The following is a 24,624-nucleotide window of genomic DNA, read 5'->3' on the forward strand; positions in this document are numbered from 1 at the left end:
AATTGCAGATTCATTTCAAAGAAATTCTTATTGATAGACCCACCAGACTGACAAATCTGATCAATTATTCCCACCTTTGTTTGCCAGTAGTCATGATTTATGTGAGGTACACAACAAAACAACATGGTTAAAAGAATCATTTATCATTCAAAAAACTCAATGTCTGTATCATGTCCATGAGTAGTTCCCACATTCCAGTTCAATATGTACTTCTTTATTGTCTCCAGAGTCGTTAATCAAAGAAGACTTATAGGTAAACCAACCAGCCTTTGCCTTAGTGGATTCTAAAAATACACCACACTCTCTCCCTCCCTCATACACACTATTCCCCATCCACACACTCCACCCAGCCCCACCCACACACACCTCCATGACAGCATGTACTAGTGACTGCAGCACAGCACATGAATGTAGATAAGTGTCCAGGTCCCCAGGGCATGCACATGAGTCCATGCAGCTGCATTGGCACAGTCACACGCACTACTGCAGGCATGTACTGTACTCGCACTCCCTGTCCTGGGATTACGCAGGAGCTCCACCTTCTGGTGATCGTTGGTATTTTGTTTATTCTATCAAGTTGTCAGACCCAGACTGTACCAGACTTTGCCATAAAAACTATAGATTTTACAGATTTAGTTTTGTTATTTTATATTTGGAACATGCTACTGTTTGCTCAAAATAAGTCCAAATGACAGTAAGGATGTATGTACATCATCAAACGTTACCTAGGAAGCATATTAATATGTCGGTTTCTTATAAGATACATACAGTCACTTAAAACTGCACAGATACACAATGCTCATAACTGACTTTTGGAAATGGTGACCCTTTTCCCTTTTAACCCCACGCTATTCATCACAGTAACTCTCAGCCCTTTGCCAGTGCTTGCCAGTCGAGTCCCCTCTAGTTAACGGCCTCCTCACTGTCCTGGCTGAGCAGCTCCATCTCCTGCGCGTGGCCCTCGATCATCTCCATCTGCAGGAGGGCTCTCTGCTGCGAGGCGCACAGCGCCCTGAGCTGCGCATTGCTCTCCTCGCTCCGCTCCAACGCCTCCAGCAGCAGCTCACGGTCCCAGCCCACCACCATCTCCTCCACCTTCTCCAGCAGCTCCACCACCTGGGCCTGGTCCTGCCCCACAGGCTGATCCACGTCCAGCACATGGTACCTGGGCAAGAGACATGCACTGTGTTTTTCTGTTTTAAAGGGACCGCATTTATGAAACTTGAGATTTTTGTGAATTTCGATATCATTGGAAATTTGAAAGCAGAATTGTAAGACAATAAGATATTCTTTGCAATATTCCTGTGAACTGCCAAATCTTGTTGGTATTCTTAAAGGGTTTCAATCAGCTATTGTATGTACTACACTTGTATTATCAAATCAAGTAAATCACAAGAACATAGGCAAATGTCTTTTCTTCATTCTTTCAAAAAAGCGTTATTGGTTTAAAACTATTTTTATTTTCAAGGTCCAACAATTGCCCAGTTTTACATCATCCATTCCTTGGACACTTGGCCACTGCCCAAACGCACCTGTTCCCACACATGTCCACTACCCAGCGCAGCGCCCTCCAGCTCTCTGTGTGTTCCTCCACGCTGACCTCGTTGAATTCGTAGCCCTCTCCCATCACAAACAGCACCAGCGCTCTCTGCCACGGCTCCTTACCCAGAAGCTCCAGGTTCTGCACCAGGGCCTGTGAGCCAGATGACAGGTGGGAGGAAAAACGGTCCCCTTACAGAACACAGAGATGGACAAAGTCTGGATTCAGAAAGTGAAAGTCCTGCCCCGTCTTCCTTCTACCTGTGCCTTTAATTAACACAGATGAGATAACTAATTAGCTGATCTACCTGGCTGAAGAGTTGTGCTAGTGTGGATCAGCTGGATTGAATAGTTTGAAGAAATACTGCATGTGGTAGGACTTTTACTTTCTGAAGCGACGGTGTCCACCTCAGTATGGAAGTAATAATGATTGGTTGATGCCGGTCAGATAACGTAACTCTTGGTCCTTTACCTGTCTGTCGTTCTCCGTCATGCCCAAGGGGCTGGGGATGACGAGGAGGAAGGCCACTGGGCCCGGGCCACGGAGGCTCAGACTGCGGAGTAGCTCCTGCCGCACGGACTCTGACGTGTCCTCCAGGGAGCGCCAGTCCCAACCCACCGTGTCGATGACGGTGAGGCGACGGCCGGCGACTGTCACGCACGCCCGCTGGCACGCACGTGTCTCCTGGCCGAACTCCTCGCGGCCCAGGAGGGTGTTAGCAGCTGAACTCTTTCCCGCATATTTGCCCGCCAGGAGGAAGAGATTTAAGTCGGATGGTCTGTGTGCTACTCCTGGGTGGGGCAAAGAAATATAATATATTATAATATAATATAATACATGTGTTTTGTTCAAACGGATCGTCAAATACAGTGAGGGTTGAAGATTTTTGTCGCACCGGAACCTTCTACCTTGAGGCAACGTCGACTTACAAATGAGGAATCCAGTTTTTGTTAGAGAACATTGCCACATCCGTAGCCACTGTTATCCTGTCAAGATGCTTCTACTGTGACATGATGTGGACTTTTGAGTGTACATATGTGTGTGTGTGTGTGTGTGTGTGTGTGGGTGTGTGTGTGTGTGTGTTCTCACCTGCGAGAAGCCCGTGGAGTGTTTTCCTCCTTTTTTCTGCCCTCTGCAGCCGTCTCCTCGCTCTCTCCCCCACCTCCCTACTCCTCCTCTCCAAGTCTCGTGAGATCTCCTCGCTCACCTCAAAGCACCTCCCGTCCTGAGCAGCAACCATCTCCTCTATCTTCTCCAGCAGATCCTCCACCTGGTGGCCGCGGCCCCAGCTCTTGTTGTCCATCACATGGTACCTGTTCCCACACCGTCTGATGATCTCCCGGACCTCCTTGTCGATAAGGGTCTCGATATTGGTGTCTTCCAATGCGTCACCCCCCGTGATGAGCACGATGGTGTGGCCCCAGATGCTTTCGATGGGGTACTCTAGAAGCTCCTCGACCAGCCACTCTTTGCCCCGGATAGTCTCGAGCGGGATGACCATAAGCAGTGCATGGGGCCCGGGCAGGCACAGGGACAGGTTGGCCTCCAGACGCCTCCGAGTGATCTCCAGGGACTCCAGGGCAAAATAGCGCCCCCTCCAGGCAGGGACCTCCACCACGGTGACCTTCCGGCCGAAGACGACGCCCTCCTGGCTCACGCACTCCTCGGTTGTGTCTCCGAACGCCTCGCGGCCCAAGATGGTGTTTCCTGTAGAGCTCTTGCCAGAGTATCGGCTGCCCAGGAGGACGATCCTGACCTCTGACAGGACACTACTGCGCCCTGCTGGCAAACCAGAAAAGCATCAGAACAATGTGAGCTTCCATGAATGCATTCCGAATGTTGTCAGTCAGAACAATAGAATGGTAGAGTATAGTGGGGTATAGGTGTATAGGTGATGACAACAACTCTTACGTCACACTTACATTCAGACATTACATTTAAAAAAAGAATATACATATATTTTTTTAAATGCATTTTTTTAAAAAGTTACTAGTATGTGTATTGCAGAAACCCTATTTACTAATTTGCTATCCTTGGCTGGTGTTTTACAAATGCAATGGCCAAACCAAATGGTAATATTACTTAGTTGAAATATGACCTTTACATCTTACAGTAACATTCTAATTAATCATTGCCTCTGTCAACTTACCTCAAAGGTGAGTTAAACATCAGTGGACTTACCATGAGTTGCATGATTTGCAGTGTCGGTCATTGCAGGACCGCTTCCTTTGACCGCAATGAGGAAAACTCACTTCCTATTCAAGTCCCCACAAGTGGCATACATACCTTGACATGCATACCTTGAACATGCATGTTTTGGGACATGGCGTTTGGCCTCCAATGGCGTACTGACCTTGGCTTTCATGCTGGCGTGTTGGGTGGGAGAGGCATTTATGCGTTTATGGCTGCTGGAGTTTGCTCCTGCGCGTCGTGGCACTGGGCCAACTCCATTCAATTCCTTCTCCTGAGCAAACACCCAGGCGGGCTTTTTAATCAAGCCTGGTATCAAGAGCCCCCCGCCTTTGTGCTCCACAGTAAATGCCACAAACACGCCTGGCTCTCATTGATTTAAAAAAAATGAGTCAATCAGATGCCACCAGATGAGCTACAAGCATAGTCCACACTCCTCTCGTGTGTCCTCTGTTTTCAATGCATCATTTGTAGTGTGAATATGACCCAACATTACAGTGGTAACTGAACTCTCTCACACATTGAGCTCTAATTGGTACGACCTGCAATGCAGTAGGTAATGCGCATGATCTAATGAACTAATTAAATGATACGCCAAAATCGTGCTGATTTAATATTATGTGTGTGTGTGTGTAACCCTTATCCTGCTTTCTACACATTCATGGGTGGGTCAGCACACGCATGCGTCTGTACACAAACAATCAAGATCCTTTTAAATTAATTCCTGAAAAGCCACATCACTTTCCTGAAACTTTTTTTTTTTTTTTAATAACAATGAGATTCAACATCCATCATGTTCTTCTAGAAGCTCTTGCCTCATTTAGGCTTGATTGCACCATGCGCTGTGTCAATAAAAGAGCAAATACATGGTATTACCACCTGTTCCCAGTGAGCGGTTTCCACAGCACCAAAGCCTGTTCACATTGTGTTGTGGTTTCCAATTAGTCCTTAGAAGTTCCATGTCATTTACAACGTAATTAGTGCTGATACACTGAATCACTCTAAAACTGTCTCTCTCTCTCTGTCTCTCTCTCTCTCTCTCTCTCTTTCTCTCTCTCTCTCTCTCTCTCTCTCTCTCACACACACACACACACACACACACACACACACACACACACACACACATACACACACACACACACATGTATGCACTTACAAATATAAAGAGAGAAATGTATATACACACACAAAGGATGTACACAGTCACAGAATAATACCCTTGATATCTGAATTGAATTTGCCATAAATGACCCAATCCTTAAAACAATGACAACATAGACTGATAAGCTCCTCAAATCGATTACCGATTACCTCCCAGGTTTATGCAAAACGGGTAAGAAAAATCCCACAACCGTCGTCACAATTTTTTTGTTTATTATCAATGCTACGGATCGTCGTCATGTAGTAATATTCAGCCAGATTAATGCAGTGTAATTACAGAACCACAACCGAAATAGCAAAGCAATACAGAGAAACCACTGTATCGTGTGATGAGTTAGATATACTATCAGTCTTTTATTTGGAGTCAATGAATAAAACTGAGTCAATGAGTCTGATACTTTGACACAGTGACTGGGCAGTATAAGATGGACGATGGCTGGTGTTGTAGTGAGAGTGAGAGCCCCTGGTGTTCAGTCGTGTGGTACTCGCTGGCCCATCGCCTGGACAGGAGGGCACTGCTCCTCGTGGTTGTGTAACGGCGTTTGGTCGGGATTAATGCAGCTCAAACACCCAGTCTAATCTAGCTGCTGTGAAGGGCTGGGGGGTTCCAGGAAGACACAGATGTTTTTTTCTTCCGTGTGTATGTCACTCTCTCTCTTTCTTTCTCTCTCTCTATATATTTTTGCCCTCACACCCTTTTCTTTAAATCTTGCCATGTGGTTGTGCAGGGGAACAGGAAGGAGATCCCTTGAGTGTCCAGTTGGCAGATTGCTGTGATTGAGATGTGGAGCCCTGTCGTGTTGATTTAATAAACTGGAGGAATGAAGACCCACATCACTGAAACCCTCAAATAGCTCTCCAGGACCCTCTCTCTGGCACCCGCCAGAAAATCACTATTCACCTTTTGACACATTTTGATTGTATCAATCGTAGGTTGTGTTTGACTTTAGAGATTGGTCACATATAAAATAGTATGTGGCAACAACAATATTCAGTCACCATCATGTTGTAGGACCCCTGCCCCTGCAGTACAGGCCTCCCATTCATTTGGATTTGACAGCATATCGAAGGGAGAAAATCGGTCAAAAAAGACTGAGATTTTCCGTGACTTAGATGACCCCAACTGTGACACTGACTGGAATATAGTCTTAGATCCATGTGTCATCATCCTCATCGTAAACATCATCATCATATCAACCACAGCAGCATGGTGATGTCACCGAGGCCCACTGAATTGTTTGGAATGAGCGGCATTCCCTCCAAAACAAAATGTGGATTAGGTTTTTGGATAATCCTCCAGCTCCACATTGTAAGCCCTTTGTCTGATATTAACATGCTCTGGAATTGCTTTAGGATTGGACAAGGGCCTAAAAGCATCAGCAAGATAGTTATGTTGACCAATTCAATTAGATTTGGATGTTTGCCACACCCACCCACACACAGAAAAAAAAAACTTAAAACAATGAATGCCATGGGGATAATACAGTGCTATTTTCTTAGAGTAAGATGGCAGTGGAATACATTAGGAGGGCTGTCACTGCACAATGTGACATTGTTTGAGTTTTAGTGACATGTGTGGTCCTGTTGTAATATCTTTTTTAAACTTTAGTAAACCTAAAAGACTCACCAATTATCCAATGGCTGAAAAAGGACACTGAGAACAATGCTGAATATAATGAAAAGAAATAAGGAACAAGTGGGAATCTACTTTAGAAAATGACTCCAAAGTCCAAATCGGTGACAGTAGAGAGGACTAAGGCATTATGTGGGTCTTTTTCAGACCCAACAGCCACAGGCCAGTCCATCTGCGGTCAGAACAAGAACATGATCTCATCTCTGCTGATGCTGTTTGTATCCTCCGCCTGCTGGCCAGTTCTCGTGTGGCGTCAGGGTGAGCTGGACGGAACACTTTTCAATTAAAAAAACACACGTCCCCTTCAGACGTCAGGGATATGAGTTCCGGCACTAGCCTTGCTGTGGGCTTCGCCTGCAGCCACTGTGTGTGTGTGTGTGTGTGTGTGTGCCGAGAGGGGATTAAGCGCGCAGACCTGCTTAATCTTGGCCTCAGATTAAACGCATTCTCTGCGAGCATACAGGCACACCCAGGGCCAGCCAGTGCCAACAAGTAGCTGGGCGCTGGATTAAAAAAAAAAAAAAAAAAAAAAAAATAGCAAAACATAGAAAAAAATGCTGGTTGGTTATTTGTGATTTGGCCTGTGATTACAGTGCTATTTGAAGAGGTAAGCATGTATTTGTAAGGATGAATTTTTTGACAAAGTACAAATTTATAAATAGAATCTCTTTACATCTTCCCTTCTGCCACCCTTTCTGGATGGTTTATTTTTAGTTCAATATCCATGGTGCTATTTTTCCCCTATGAACATCACAAATCTGTAAATTAACTTTTTATATGGCATCACTATACTTCCTGATATGTTGTATTATTTTCATACGTCCAAACTGTGTCATTTTGACAGTAAGAAGGGACTGATCGCTGTCAGTCCACCATTTTCTGGCGAGGGCACTTATCCTGCTCCGGGGGGAGTGCACTGATACTGGATCAGATAGCTTAGCCGCATGTTAATCTCCATCATTTTGACCCCGTAGAGCAGAACTGATCTCAGATACACTCACATCAGAGAAACTTCAACTGCGTCCTGTGGGATTCCCCCTTTTGCTCTCAAAGCTGGCAATATTTACAGCACCGGAGGACCATAAACAAAGTCACGTTTTCAAACAGTCTTAGCCACAGGGTCAGGGGTGTGTGTGTGTGTGTGTGTGTGTGTGTGTGTGTGTGTGCGTGTGTGTGCGCGTGTGTGTGTGTGCGCGCGTATGCGTGTGGAAGGAGTGACTTTCATGTCTTTCTGCTCTTTTACAGGGCATTTTTATCTGAACATAAAAAGGCACCATCTGATATTAAGTGCACAAAAGACACGCTGACACACTGCTCAGTCATAGTCATAGACTACCTGAGAGCCTGTAATCTACGACCTCTCTCAGAGCATAAGGTCCCCGTCAGGGACCACAGGCCTCTCATTCAGTGTGGTTTATGCACCGAGTGACAGAAGCCTTTATTATGGTACAGGAGTGAGCCGTAAATTACCCTGCTACACCTTGACCTGCCCAGCACTAGGCAGAGAGGGCCTGCTTTAAAACACTGGCTGCTCCTACCACTGTCCTGAGGGTGTGGGCAGTAAGGACACTTTTTCTATCAATGTGCATCAGAGAGACATGGATCTCTGCTCATGTCGCTTTTCTTTGCATCTGTGATGCAGTCTTTATTGGCCCTGAAATGGACTTCTTTTTTCTTTTTACTGAAGATGTCACCCACCCAAACACAATTCCACTTCCACCCCACCTTCTGGAACATTCTCCAGACCAGGGCAGATTTTCTGTAGAATATCCCAACACATCCATTCTAGAAGCTTGTAATGCCTGTAGTGCAGGGGTGGGCAACTAATTTCCCCAAGGGGCCACATGACAAACTGGGACTGTTGAGGAGGGCCGGACCCAAAATACCGAACTCAAGTCTGAACTTAATTCTGTCCAATTCTATTCTACTCTAATGTCTTGTATAACATTAAGTAAATCATATGGTTTTGTTTACTACTCGTAAGAACAGATGAAAATGTAAGGGAGACAAAGAAAAAAATAGAAATAGGCTATTTAATCTATGTCCAGTATTTAATCCTCATTCTCGAAAATAATTTTTTGACATTGACATTTTTTTTCAGTTTTCAAAGACTGATATAAAAAAGTACTACAATATCTATATAATTAGGCTAGGCCATGAAAATGTGAAGGAGTCAGAACAACCATAGGCCTGTGCCACCATTTCATCAACACTCAGCAATATTTCATCATTAAATCATTATCATCATTAAATTAACTCTATGCAGAATTAGACTATGAAAATGTGGAGCAGACAATAGTAGGCTGTCATTAGTTAATCAACATGCACAAAGAAAACTATTTTAAAAATGTAGGCTATGTTTTTGCTTTAACTTTATGCACAAAACTGTGATTGGTCAACTCGTCCTGTGTGTTGAGCCGGCTGCTTCAAGCAACCTGTGGGTAGTAGCATCATACTAGTTCTCTAACATAAGCTTTGCAAATAAACTCAGACATATTTTCACAATGACGGGGTTATCCGAATGTAAACTATCTATCTGCCAGAAACGTTTTGAAATTAACACTTCGTATCGCCAACAAACAGCAGGAGTTCGTTCTGACAACCTTTGCGGTGGTGAGCGACGCAGACATAAGAGACACAAAACTTTGAAAGATTTATGGCAACTGCATTGTGTCGACGCAGAAGCATAAATTCTATTCACCAGCACATCAGTGAGGGTGTTTACATCGTATGCATCCACGCACAAATGTATGGGCGTACAAATAGCAGTCGCTTTCAAAACTAGATGTACCGCAGAGCGGTACAAAATATGACCGCCGCCCAGTCCAGCACATTTTTTCCACAAAAAGAAATCACGCTGAAAGGCCTATATGATTCTAACTGTCTCACTAAATTGCATTATCCACACTCAATTCTCACTGGTATCTGCTAGACAACAAGTCCCAAAACATGATTAGTTCATAGATTTCACATGTAAAATTCATTTTATACAACCCCACCTCCATCTTGCCTGTTCATAATTCTGAGAAATTCTTGATTGTTTGTGTTATGTTTATGTTATGTGTGTGGGTGTGTGTGTGTGTGAGTGTGTGTGTGTGTGTGTGTGCGTGCTTGTGTGTGTGCCTGCGTATGTGCCTGTGCATGGAAGCGTACATATGTCTACTGTGTGAGTATATGTCATACGTATGATTACTGTGAATGTGTGTGTGTGCGTGTGTATCTGTTTGTGCACATGTGTGCACATGAAATGGGTTAACATGACCCCTGGAGGCAAATATACGGAAAAAAAATGGTCATCCTAGGCCCTACAGTTCTCAAGATATTCACAGAGAACTGTGTCTGGCCTACCCTCCTTTCGGGGGGTCCAGTCCAGCGGGGGGGCTACAGATCAAAACGAAAAATGACGGTTCCATGCTATCCATGTGGGGGTACATGCCCACCAAGTTTTGTGTACCCCGGTCTTTCAGTGTCCCGGGAATCCTTGTTGGTGTACGTCACTAAATGTACACATAAATTATTTTATTGTAAGGCCCCCCATGAACGAAAGTACACAAAACTTGGCATGCATTCGGAGGGTGTCATAATGATCCTACACTTTCAATTTCGTGCAGTTTTGACCATGTCAGCCAGAGATATTGTGATGAAAACACCTACATTTTTGCTTTTTAATTTTTAACTAGGTGGCGCTATACATGAAATAAGTGGTAATGGGATGGGTTGACATGGCCCCTTGAGATCAACATACAAAAAAAAGGTGGACCTCCTAGGCCCTACGGTTCTCGAGATATTCACAGAAAACTGTCTCCGGCCACCTACAGGCCAGTTGGTGTATAGTAACATAAATTAATTTATTGTGTGGCCCCCCCTGAACGGAATTCCACGAAACTTGGCGTGCATTCAGAGGGTGTCATAATGATCCTACACTTCCAATTTCGTGCAGTTTTGACTATGTTAGGTCACAGATACCTGCGATTACAACACCTCATTTTTACTTTTTTGGGTTTAACTAGGTGGCGCTATACATGAAATGAGTGGTTATGGAATGGGTTGACATGGCCACTTGAGATCAACTTACCAAAAAAAAATGGTCCTCCTAAACCTTACGGTTCTCGAGATATTCACAGAAAACTGTGTCTGCCCTACCCTCCTTTCGGGGGGTGCAGTCCAGCGGGGGGGCTACAGATCAAAACGAAAAACGATGGTTCCATGCTATCCATATGGGGTTACATGCCCACCAAGTTTCGTCTACCCCGGTCTTTCAGTGTCCCGGGACTCATTGACAGAAATTTGGGCATGCGAAAAATAAAAAATAAAAAATAAATAAAAATCGGACTAAACCTATATGACCGCCGCTTCGCTGCGCGGCGGTCATAATAAAAGCAACGATATTGATTTGCGTGGATTATCTCTATGCTAGGCTCTTGACTATTGTTCTTTCACGGAGTTTACGCGGGCCGGTCAGGGAAAGCCCACGGGCCGGATGTGGTCCGCGGGCCGTATGTTGCCCATGTATGCTGTAGTGTGTGTGTGTGTGTGTGTGTGTGTGTGTGCCTGTAACCTGAGTCCCTGCTTCCCTGCTCCATATTCTCAATGATTCACTGTTTTTTTTTATTTTTTTTAAAGGTTGTGATCTCAGACTTCTCTTTTCTATATCCATGTGTTACATACAGTATATGAATCTATTGTAATATTTTGATGCTTTACAAATGTTGTTTGTGGTATATGTAAGATTCACTGAGCAGATGTAGGTCAGCTTGGCCAATATGTTTCAGTATGTTTGCATTCGCCTTCATCTCTTCAGGGGCAGGAACTTGAAGCAGAGGTTGAGCACACGCAAACACACACACACACACACACGCACACACACACACACACACACACACACACACGCACACACACACACACACACACACACGCACACACACACATGCACACACACACACGTGGGGACGCATGGGACTCGGACGCAGCAGGACTGGGATGGGAAGCGTGTTTGTGTATGCTGTGTGTTGTTTACCTGAGTCCAGATGCTTCTGGCTCGGCATGGGCCCATGTGTAGAGGAGGGAACCCCCTGGAGAGTGTGTGAGTGTGTGTGTGTGTGTGTGTGGGGGGGGTCTGAGCACATGAGCTCATGTTCAAATTAACACACCTACACATACACCCTCCTACATGCCTTCAGAGTTCGGCTCTTCTCACTACATCTGTCTGGAATGTGTTTGTTTTCTCTATGCATGCATTTCTCTCTCTCTCCCTCTCTCTTTCTCTCTGTCTCCCCCTTTCTCTCCCTCTCTCTTTCTCTCTAATATTGCAATATGTTGATGCAAAGCCATGCAGTGTAGAACTTTCCAGATCTTTCCATAGGGAAACTATTGGTAGAGCCATGTTGCTCGTGGTATAGTTAAGACTCACTGAGGAGATGTAGGTCACACACACACACACACACACACACACACACACACACACACACATGGATTTAAGCTAAAACATACTGTGTACCACAGTATACTGTGAAGGTATACACTTGACTTTGTTCCTTGGGATAACCCCCACACATGCACATAGACTCACTTAACGTAAATCTCATCCAGAACTGTGTTTATGTGAAATAATGGAGCGGCCAGGCATGAAGCTCACACATATATTACAATGACTTAAGAGATCTGCTAATCTGGATCACTTGTCCAATCCCCTTTGGAAATGGAGCCCTAATGAAGCCTCATTCCCTGCCCAGAGCCAGCCACTATAGCTGCCTCAGGGTCATGAGCGTGGGCCTATTTCAGAGTGAGCAGAATGACCGTTATGTCACCTATCACTATGCTGACACTATTCCCCAATATAATGCTCACAGTTGAAACTGTGTTTCTCTATTGTGTCTATTTTCTCCCCAACTGAAGTCTTATTTAGTCACATTATTTGCTTCAATAATTACTTTTGACTTCTGGATAAAGACCAAGCAAGTGGCTTAACTCTTCCATAGCCTATGTGGAACATGGACTCACCCAAATTGTCTGCTTAAAAAAATGGTCCATGTGCAGTGACACATACTTGCATTTACACTAGATGAGGCCCGTAAATCTCTTGAACCGAATTCAAATAATATGAAACAGCTTTATTCTTGTGTATATAGTTGCCCAACTTGCCTTCGTGCTCTATCTCCCTCTTACCTTACGTAACTCCGTGTAGGCTATCATCTTTCCCTCTCCATTACATTATCTCTCCTCTAGAGGGCGCTCTGTACCCTACGGTCGCCTTTGCTTCGCCTGGTTCCACCACCTTGCAGTCACGACTGAGTTGTTGTATGGGCCTCTGGGCGTCTAGGAAATTGCCTCTGTACCTCAGCACTCAGCGTGTGGAATGAACTGTGCTCACATTCCAATGCCATTGTGTCAGAGAAAGCGGATTTTGTGGCTTTATGTGCCTTACAAGAGTAAGCAGCGAGCGAGGGCTTCCTCCTCTGAAGAAAGCCTAACCTGGATCGCTGCCAGAGGGCCTGTGATTCGCAGCTCCGCCGAGTCGAGTCGTAACAAAAGCAGGCAATTAACACCATCTCAGTCGCTCTTTAATTAATTTTCTGCTTTCTTTATTCTGTTTGCCTGAAATAGATCTAAATATGCTGCTAACTGCACACCCGCTCATTACCACAATGAGCATTTTGCAACTTCTATTCCGACGAGATTTAGCCCCCTGAAAGGGTCATTATGTGGATTACACTTGGTTTATGCACTCGCCTGGCTCCTCCAGTATGTCACATGCGTTTGTTTAGTGTGTGTGTGTGTGAGAGAGAGAGAGAGAGAGAGAGGGGAGAGAAAGAGAGAATGTTTGTATGTGTACATGTGTTTTATTACGGAGCCCTAGAGGTGTCATCGCAAAATGTTTTGCATGTTGAGAGAATGTGCCTCGTTTTACTACATTCTGCGCTCGTTTTACTAAATTGTGCTCACGTTTAACTATATTGTACGCACAATTTATTATGACCGCCGCGCAGCGAAGCGGCGGTCATATAGGTTTAGTCAGATTTTTTTTTTTCTTTTTTTCTTTCTTTTTTTTTTTTTCTTTTTCGCATGCCCAAATTTCCGTCAATGATTCCCGGGACACTGAAAGACCGGGGTACACGAAACTTGTTGGGCATGTAACCCAAGGATTAAAGTTCTCCGTCATAGGACGGATTTCCGTCAATTTGATTTTAGAAATGTCATATTTGAGATCGATGCAGATCCGATGAGAAAAAAAATAGGAGGGGGGGGGACTGTCACCTTTGCTTTTCCTTTTTTAAGGCAACTACAAATATTAGGTAAATGTTTAAAGACCTAATAGTGTTCTTGAGAACTTTCTGTGTCTCAATCCGTGACCGCTCAAGAAGATACGTCCTATATGGCCTACGTCAGCCATGAGTTTCGCTTTGTATGTTGTAGCTACACACTTGTCTCGGGCGTTTGCTTAAAAAAAAGAACACGTATGGAGGACTATAACGGTCTAAAAGTTGGATTATAGTGACACAATCGAGACAGCTGATGAGGTTGGCCAATCCGTTTAACTTTTTTGGATATGATATTGTGAGCTCTATGTGCGAATTCGGACGCTTTGTTCTTTCCGTGCATCAATGTAGACACTTACTATCGCGAACTCTTGTCAGGGGAGGTCATTCATTTTGGGTGTCACCTATGACTTGAACAGATAGCCTGCTATGCCACCCGATGTAGGCTACTATTATTGTTACAGTTTTTAATCAATGCAACTAACATTATGTGTAAAGCGACGCAATATAAACCGTAGCCTATGCAATTTATTATCCCGTCTGTTATGACATACAACAATGTTTTTCACAATTTGCGACGGAAGGTTTTGACTGAGCGTGTCGAGTAAGGGGGTCAGTCGTGTTTGTGACGCACAGACAGCCTTGTAGCCTATTTTGCTTAGGCCTCACTTTTAACGACAATAGGTTGTGAGTGTATGTTGACAAAAAATAACCATACAATTAAAATAGTCAACTTAAAACTTTGCTATAAAATATTATTAATTTATAGCACAAAACCATAACCAGTGGGCCTACCAGAACCTCGCATATTAGCGTCATGATTTGTGTGCGTCTATTTGGCAAGGCCACTAGCTGTCATGGATGCGTTGTTGCTAAAGGAAGGCAGGTGTCAAAAGTTAAAAAATAAATGCAGATGGGCAGCTGATGAAAACGGGGGAGAACTAACAAGCCATGGTGTAAAGAAATTAAAGTGCCAGGAGTTTGCTTTTGCGCGGTTCGCTGCAAGAAAATTGTTTATGGATGCAATAGGAAAACGTTTTAGCACGCCACCAATCAGAAGACCGCCATAAGGTTAACGTTCGTGCACTTCAGGACATCTTCCCTACCTGGTGCAACTAGCCACCACGACAGATGTAGGCTACGTTTATCTATGGCTGACCGTTTTTACGTTTAGAAAGTAGGCTATGCATGTTCTTTCATAGCGCAACACGACCTGTCCTTAACCATATCGCAACCTCTTGTCAACCTTATACAATCTGTTGCTGAAGACAAAAGCGCCGTCTCCAGATTGTCGTTACAAATGCGCAGACCTCCTGCATGAGCACACACAGTATTGCTGCTCATTGGAAAACTGAGTTGTCTGTAAAACTCAAAATTACCATGTTTTCATTAAATGCGGATGAGGCAACAAATGGAAATATGAACAATATCTAGAATGTTCTGATTTGTTACTTTGATGAGGAAATGGGAAGTCTTGCAAACTTGATTTTATAGATTTTACTTGGTGTTGAATTGCATATTAACAAGAAAAAAATCTCCCCTTTAAACACTTTTGGCCTGAAGTAATTAAATAAGAGTGTGTTAAAGCCTTTCTACAATATTGCTGCAGTAGAAAAGAACAGCAATGGCTAATCAGCAATGGTCAGGGATGGTACTAAAATATATTTTTGTTCATCAGGAAAACTCAATCTCAATCAATTACACTCTCAATTCGCCTTATTCACATGGCGGCCATTGGCGGCTAAAACGAGGCTACAGGGTACACAAACCATAGGATTGTTATGTTCTATGCATTCACCTGTAGGTGGCATTAATTATATAGTAAGTGTACCCTGTAGCCTCGTTTTGGTTTAAACAATGGCCGCTGTGTGAATAAGGCGAATACTCCCTTTACTTTGCTGTTTGCATCTTTTTGTACATTAAAAACCAATAGGTCGCGACCGCAAAAGGGGTGCTATCTCTATAGGTAGATATGAACAACGTATGACTTATGGCCTGAAAAAAGTTCAGTCAAACGATTTTTTTTCACTTTAATCCCTGATGTAACCCCACATGGATAGCATGGAACCATCGTTTTTCGTTTTGATCTGTGGCCCCCCCGCTGGACTGGACCCCCGAAAGGAGGGTAGGGCAGACACAGTTCTCTGTGAATATCTTGAGAACTGTAGGGCCTAGGATGACCATTTGTTTCCGTATGTTTGCCTCCAGGGGTCATGTTAACCCATTTCATGTGCACACATGTGCACAAACAGATACACACACACACACACACATACATTCACAGTAATCATACGTATGACACATACTCACACAGTAGACATATGTACGCTTGCATGCACAGGCACATACGCAGGCACACACACAAGCACGCACACACACACACACACACACACACCCACACACACACACACTCACACACACACACACCCACACACATAACATAAACATAACACAAACAATCAAGAATTTCTCAGAATTATGAACAGGCAAGATGGAGGTGGGGTTGTATAAAATTAATTTTACATGTGAAATCTATGAACTAATCATGTTTTGGTACTTGTTGTCTAGCAGATACCAGTGAGAATTGAGTGTGGATAATGCAATTTAGTGAGACAGTTAGAATCATATAGGCCTTTCAGCGTGATTTCTTTTTGTGGAAAAAATGTGCTGGACTGTGCGGCGGTCATATTTTGTACCGCTCTGCGGTACATCTAGTTGTTTGGGAGCTTGTCGCTGTGTGTGCTTTGATTGCCTTCTAGACCTCGCAGTTAACGTAGGCTTTAGTCAACAATCCAGGAGGTAGTGGAAACCGGTCATTACAACAGAGCCCGAGTAGCCTATGTAGCCTAGAATTTCCCCAGTATGGGTCTCCATAGCTGGCGGTTGACACCACAGGTGCCCCTGTCCACTATAAACCATCCTGACCACCTAGGCTTTAATTAGCTGCCTACGGTTATCATCACATTACCAATATGAACTGTCACAGACAGCTGTAGGTCTAGTCCATGCCAAGGTAACACGAAGTTGCCACCACAGCACAGCGAGCGGTGAGAAAATGTCGGGAATTACTAAATGTGAGCACGAAATACATATTTCAAGAGCTCAATTTAGGCCTACAACGGGGTCACGTTTTATTAATTCAAGGGCTCAATTAAAGGAAAACGTGCTCACGTTTTATTATTTCGAGGGCTCAATTAAAGGAAAACGTGCTCACAAATAATCACGACCAGAAAAAATATCACTTAAAGTGAACTCTCCCGGGCTCCGTATTTTATAGACAGAGATGTGTGTGTGAAGAGAGTGAGCGAGAGTGTGCCTTCAGTGCTAAATTCTTGACTGTTTTATTTCCATGGGAGCCACAGACAAACCCCCTTTAGTGACATACATCCACTTCATTCAAATTGATCCAGATCTGTTCAGATGGCCTAAACTCTATTTAATTCACTCCAATCCAGACAAAAATCTATTCAATTTCATTTGTTGGCTATTTTAGGGAGAAACTAATTTGGGATTATTCAAGGTCCTTTAAAACACACCAGCCCTTTCAAGTCCTCTCTGTCCATTGACACAATTGTAGCAGCACAGGCCTCAAAGCAAAGCCATTTATTGACGTGTGGCTGATTCGCATGCTTGAATGTTACTGGGTCTTAAACCGTCGGCTCCATCCATGCATAAATATCATTAACATGAAATGTTAACCCAAAAAGAGCACGACAGAGGCAACCCTCAGGACACTCAGCAGCCCCTTTTCACTGAATATCTGCAGTTTACAGAAAATAGAGTATTTATAGTATACTGGACCTCCATTATCCATAAGACTATATGTGTGTAAGACAAGATATTTAGGCTACAGGTCTTTGCTGCATATACGGCACATGCTTGAATAGACATTTTTTTCATGACTGTTGCTGACTGACAGTCTTACTAACATGTGCACACTTGCCTGGATGTGAATGAAATGCTACAAAATGCCAACAGCAATGTGTTTTATATCCATTTCATAATGCGGTGTATAGGCTCACAAATGCCACATGCAGCTGGATCACCATCTCTGGATCTCCGTCATGCTTGTGAAGCCACTAGCAATGCCTGATGCAAGTTCACTATAACGCTCATCAACCACAAAATAATGGTTCTAAAGAGACATGCTGGACAGCTTTGTGGCGCTGTGTTTCACTGCCATTACCGTCTTTTGTTTGGGTTCTGTCTTCCGTTCCTACTGAGCAATACCTGCTATGCCATCACACAGTACCAATGATCTGAGGTTTTTCATACTCTTGTGATGCTCTCTCTCAGGGCCATCCCATTCTTCTGTTTGGGTTCCATCCTCAGTTCCCATGGCGCAATAATATAATACTATACTGTGCCTTCACACAGAGGTAAGAACCGACAGGCTGTCATTTGCATGATTTTCCACCCATGAGACTTTCATATATCACATCAAGACTATGGAGCTCAGCTGTCACTCTCTGCTGCAGCCTGCTCTAATTCACCTCATGGCTATATGGACCTTTGCCCACAGGAGCAGATATATAGAGCTGATTAAATGAAGATATGAAGAGTTTGGTTTCAAAACGCTATATCTCCCTTTTTTAAAAATGTTAAAAGCTTATGTTATTTAATTGTGTACTTCAGGTAATATCAATCAAATTGAAGTCATGTTGTTTTGATTGACCACAGATAAATCAAATAACAATACCCAATTACACGTCTACACATGGAAAACAAAATGTAAAAAAAAAAGATTTATGAAAATTCATTAAAATGGAGGATATACTGTAGCATTTTGGAACCAAACTCTTCATATGTAATGTAATATAAACGTAACATTGACATGTTGTTCAATAAAAGAATCATGGGTTGTGATTTCATGTTATATTATGACTCCATTATAACATTCAAAGGTCAAAAACTACGAGTGTATTCCAAGAGCAGAGAGGCATCCAGTGTGAGAGGTTCTAGATAGAGTGTGTACCCTGCTCCTGTCCAGTACTTCCTGGCTTCTAGATGCTTCTATAAATGGGCCTTTTGCTCTTGGTTTGCTGTGCCATTTATGAATGGGGCGCAGTTGCTGCTCTGGCGCATGGGATCTATCAGGGCTGGAAAATGGAGTAGCCTAGAGTACACTCTTACACACACACACACACACACACCACCCCACCGACACACACACACACACACACACCGCCCCAAACGTACAAGCTGTGCATTAGCTCAAAGGAGTGTGCCATCTTGGAACTAAATTGCGATGGGAGCCTCCTCCACCTAGAGCCTGAAAAACCTTTCAAAACAGGCCACATTTATTATTTAAACCCTTACGGCCAAAGAGATTGCACAGAGCCAAGAACTTTACCATATTTTGTCATACCTCAAAGGGATAGTGACAGTGATAACCTATGGTTTTGGGCCATCCACTATATCAAAAAGGGGTTTTACAGGCCGCATATGGGTTGAAGATTGTTGGGATATACATTTTTTATAGGCCGATACTCTCCATAATCCAGTTAACATGCAACCTGGAGGTAAATCTCTGCACACATAAAATTCATAGAGCATAGCGCATGCCTCCATCCATCCCAAGGGTTTTGTTCAGTATCATAGACTGGTGGTACCCCATTCTCTCAGTAAAGAATTCCTGGAAATATTTCCAGAGGCAAAGATATATACAGTCTATGTTCAGTATACATCCCATAACCAAGGGATGTGCATTTAGGTGAACACTGCTCCCATCATGTAACAAAGCCAAACAAAAAATAAGCACCTCAGTAACATGTCCAAATCGTGTACTACAAGACCCACAACTATTATCTCAACAACTCCACTAATAGCTATTTCACCACAAACCTATTTGTTTGATGGATTTTCAGGACACCAGCAAAACAAAAAGACACATTGATGTTTTGCACAGCCTGCACCTCAGGAAGCCTTACAGCCCAAATTCACCAGGCAGCTTTCCCTGGGAGACCTCCTAACAAGTTTAAACCAATTAACTGGAGATGGGCCACTTTGGCTTCTCAGTGCGGCCTCCGATGCAGCAGCTCTGCTGGAGCAGCCTCTGATTTGAATGTGTCAATCTGATAACCTAGCAAAGCCTTCTGCAGTAATTGTTAATAACATTTTTGTTTTCTTTTTTCTCTCTCTCTCTCTGTGTGTGTGTGTGTGTGTGTGTGTGTTATTCATTTTTATCTCCACTGTTGAGATCACCGCTTGTCTCGGTTCTATGTCCCCTGGGGTGAAGTGTGTGTGTGTATGTGTGTGTGTGTATGTGCGTGTGTGTGTGTGTTTGTTATGTCTGATGATGACTGCAATAATAGAATTATTCCTTTTTAAAACACATTTGCAAAGTAGTTTTGTGATAAGCAAAGGGTTGTGTTTTCTATGCTTTCCTGAAATATACAAATTGTGGCCATAGAAGAAAGTTAGTATGTGCTGAGGAACTGTCTTATTTGATAAAGAAGTGTGTGGTAGAATTTGGAAATGCTATGATTCGTTTCTTTTTCAGGTTGATGAAATGCTTGTCACCTAACCCAGCTGATAGGATAATGATCGTTTAGAGGTCTAACACTGTGATTCTTTGGCAATGTTTTGTTTGAAACTTGGAACAGTCTCTCTGACAAACACCCTTTTACTAATTGCTCTTGTTTGCTCTCAGTCTAGATAGAAATAATATAAGCTACAGCATGTAGCTTCTAGTGGTGAAGTTGCTGAATCTCAAACAACTGAACAACGCCCAATTTCCATGGGAGAAATAGGCCTACTTTATGATCGTCATCAAATTGTATACAAATGGGAAAGGTGCTCCCCAGAGCTAGGGTTTTGATCTGTTCTTTCTTTCTTAGTTACTGTAGCCAGATGGTGCAACATCGCAGGCAACATTATCAAGACTCATTCTAAACATAAAAAGCTATTTGTATTTACAGGACAATAAACACTACTGAAAACATAATTTTGAATACTATATTCAATTTCTGCGAATAGATGGTCTTAAATTCTAGGCTATTCTAGGTTAAATGAATATATAAAAAAAATGCAAAAGAAAGAGAGAAAGGAAAGATAGCAAAAGAAGGAAGAAATCAACTTCATCAGTCTCAGATGGATGATCCATCAGATGTAAAATAGACATTAGGTCCATCAGACTGCCAGTGGTGATTTTGAATGATAGATACACCAGAGGAAGGCGTGGACCCCATTGATCCCTTCACTGAGCAGACAGCACTGTTACTACAATCAAGGCCAATCTGTTTTTTTTATTCATTACTCATAACATAATGAATTCATTATTCAGCATTGCAGATTAATACAGGCTGTTTAAAGGACACCAGGAGACATAGTGCATCCTATGATATTGCACTTGTATGTGTGCTAGTTTGTCTTTTAATGATTAGTTATTGTTCCTCTGTATTATTTTCTTCCAGACCATTCACATCTTAATGAGCAAATGGAGTTTGGTCTAGACACGTATGATTGAATAAAGTTCAGGGCGAGTTCATATCTAACACATTTTAGAGACAGGAACAGATGGATGAGAATGTATTTGGTTTATTACTCATAATCTGCCATTGCAGACTTCAACAGCCATCGTTATGGGGAACACCAGAATAGTGTGTGCAACAGTTGCTTAGGAACAGTTGAAATTAGATTTACATATCAGCTAATGTCTAATAATGCAATTTGGTGGTGAATTTGAGGAACTACCATGTATCTGAGCTATATGTTTTGATCTTGGTCAAAACTTAATTTTGGGTCTAAAATCAGATAGAGACTTCACAATAAGATAAGACTGTCTAGGTGCTGACAATATCTGGAACTGTTTGAATGACTTGGTTATTGCCAGTCGTACGTCATGTTTCTTAATTCTTAAACACTCCTCATTGTTGCCCCATTGAAGTATTTAGCGTTTACGCTTGAAGCTTGCCAGAGAGATAAATGCAACGCATATTGTTTTGATATATTTTACTGTGGAACAATCTGTCCTGTGCTTTTGTTTGCCCCACTAACGAATGTTTCGTGTTGTGTGAGCAGTCACAGCAAGGCAACGCAAACGTCCTAATTTGACGTGCCTGGCTCCAAGCGAAGCAATGAATGCTTTATAGCGTTCTCTGTGTAAAAGATGTCCCAGAGGGCAACTCCTCTCACAGTGTTCTCCGGTCCCTTCATGACGAGCCAGGCACTGGAGAAGGCTCCAGAGAGGAGTCGCCTCACTCTCCCCACTCACGGAGGCTTCCGGAACTCAGCTGGAGAGAGAACAAGGGACAAAAATATTTGGAAAAAAAAGCATGACGCCACAGACGAATGTATCATGATGGTGATATTCATATTTTATGAGGCATGAATATATTCAGAGTGAACTCTGGTAAAAGACTGGTTAACTCATTGTTCAAGGGTGTGAAGTAAGCACTGCCCAGGTTGTCATAGCTATATAAGTAACCCATAATGTTGGAGTAAGTTAAGGTGGAACTATACTGTATTCTGTTGTCCTCTTGCCTGCTCCAAACTAAGGGAAGATTATACGTATTGGTGTATCCTTTATAATAGTCCTGTTTCACACATAGGATTCTCTCTTTCCTGTTTCTTTTGTAACCAAGCTGCCATCTTGTCTGAAAGAGACTCTGCTGTTTGTATCATCATCTCTTTGGCTTCCCTTGCTGCCCCTCCCCTGTCTTCCCTGGGTTGTGTTGCCTGACATATAATTGATTGAACGCCAGGGGAATTCATAGGGAGATAGTAAACATTTGGAACAATTTCCTCAATGTCACCCTTCCTTTTCAATTTAATTTTCAGCCACCTACTGATTCATCCTGTTTTGTCTGTGACTACAAATCGCCCCAAGTCCACAGTTTTATTGCTTTCTCTGTGCCGTAGACCACCACCATGGTTTATGATGTCGTATTTCACCGGGAGGTCAGTTATTTCCTCTTTTCACCAGCATGACAGGTGAGCTCTGTCATATGGTCTAATATTGAATATGCTGCTCATTTTAGTGACCCTATGAATGGCTGTGTCAAGTGCCATGGACAATCAAGGGAGGAGGGCCAAAAACATCCATCATTACTTTTGACTCACTGGACAGAGCTACAAAGAGTTATCGTCTGTAGGCATTGACCTTGAATGCACGGAGCATCTTTTTGTCAGACACTTTAAATCACTCCATAGACATACATTGCGAGGTCCCAGGCTTAGAGCTTGAGTGATACCATCAGAACAATAAAACAATAAGGGTAAGACGGCTGTCTCAACCTCAAGACGTATTTATCAAAGGCTAATCTCAATTTCAACCTCAAGCCTGATCTATTAATGCTTTGTTTGGTCACACTATGCCACACTTAAATTCAAAAGACAAATTCCAAAGCACGATTGATTGGCTTTGATGATGACTCAGTGACTACTTTTCAAATTTGGCTGTCATTTTGGCAAGTTTTACTTCAAAGTATTTTTTTGTCTGATTGCTTATACTGCATCCACTTAACATGATATTACAATCCACAGCTTAATAGTTGTTGTAAAATGTCAATGCCAAAATTAGGATTATTTTTATTTAATCGACATGAGTTTGATTAACATTTTAGATTATTTCAGTGCATGAATTTTGCATCAGTTGCTTCCCTAAAAATCGCATGTTGATGAATTATTACATTTCCCAACAAGTCAAATGGGGACAGAGTGCATCCCTTAAAAGCCACCATCAGATCAAGCGTTTTGCCCATTTCCTCCAGTCCTGTCAACAGCCTGGCTGCAAACATGTAGGAATAGCCTTTTAACAACCAATGAGTTTGGAAATATTTGGAGTACTCTGGAGACCATCAACTGATGATGTGGCTCCATAAGCTTCTTTTGCAGAGCCAGACCTTATTCAAAGACATCTCTTCGGTATTTCCGTTTATGAATGCAGCAGATTGTATATTATTATCAAAGTTACATTTCTCCCATTTCAATTGTCTGTACAACTTGACAACTGTACAACTTGACAGCATAACCCCACAATGTCAAGTCTGAGAAATGGCGCTAACCTAGCCATTAGAAAGAAACCCTGATATGAAGGCCCATCATGGGTCCACTCACATAGCACACCTGCTTCAGTGGGGACTCTGACTCAGAGCTCGTTTGAGTCCGATCCTGGATCAATGAAGCGGAGGTCCCAGTGGAGCTCTCACGCTGGCAACCCGCCACGGCCAATCACAACATTTTGGGCCCGAGAAAAAAACAACTGTGCCGCGGTCCCTGCTGCCGACTCCCGCTGGAGCCGTACCAACAAATTGCTCCTATCCTGGCACCGGTGCCCCCTGGATTTGTGGTGATAAGATGCCGGGCATCTCAGGCTCCATCCCCAGCTCGTCCTGCAGATCACCAGGCAATTGACCCCGGTGTGACGGAACCGACTGGCCCGCTTGCACATGTGATGAGTTTTCCTCCACCAGTGCCGCTCAGGGCTTTAAGAGAACTTCTTCTATTTCGAGAACTGAACTTCACACTGAACCCTGCAATTTGTGCTGTAATGCAACACTATAGGCTCAATAATATATATATATAGCAGGCTATAGACTAATGTCCTGGTAAGTATACATTTCCATTTGTTGTTGTGATTGTTTTGATGTCTTGAGCAGGAATAAAACTAATGTATGTGTTCCAGTGTTGCATCTATGTATAATGCATTTCCGTGGGCTGTTTGAATCCATCTGGTTTCCTTTCTTCAATATGTTTGTTTGTCTTTCAGGTGTTCTTGTGGACAGCTGCAAAACATTCAGGTATGAAACACCTGACATAACATTTCACACCTCAACATTCTGAAGAGGGTTGATAGACTACAGCACATTTGTTCTCATATCCTCCTTTGAAACGTTCCTGTT

At 43.1% G+C, this 24,624-nt stretch overlaps 1 protein-coding gene across 1 annotated transcript; it reads right to left on the reverse strand.

Annotated features, from left to right (window-relative positions):
• Positions 1-139: 139 nt before the first annotated feature.
• LOC143141823 (GTPase IMAP family member 8-like) lies at positions 140-11,569 on the reverse strand. The gene is made up of 5 exons (XM_076302529.1): positions 11,542-11,569; positions 2,630-3,319; positions 2,012-2,331; positions 1,533-1,693; positions 140-1,165 (listed from the first exon to the last, which is right to left on the reverse strand). Exons 1-5 carry the CDS (start codon positions 11,567-11,569, stop codon positions 904-906), a joined length of 1,461 nt encoding a protein of 486 aa, XP_076158644.1. The 3' UTR covers positions 140-903.
• Positions 11,570-24,624: the final 13,055 nt, after the last annotated feature.

Source organism: Alosa pseudoharengus, unplaced genomic scaffold (genome assembly GCF_046254945.1).
Source record: "Alosa pseudoharengus isolate Yale_2024_CS ecotype anadromous, Long Island Sound unplaced genomic scaffold, YU_APseudo_1.1 YU_APseudo_1.1_scf_24, whole genome shotgun sequence".
NCBI lineage: Eukaryota > Metazoa > Chordata > Actinopteri > Clupeiformes > Clupeidae > Alosa > Alosa pseudoharengus.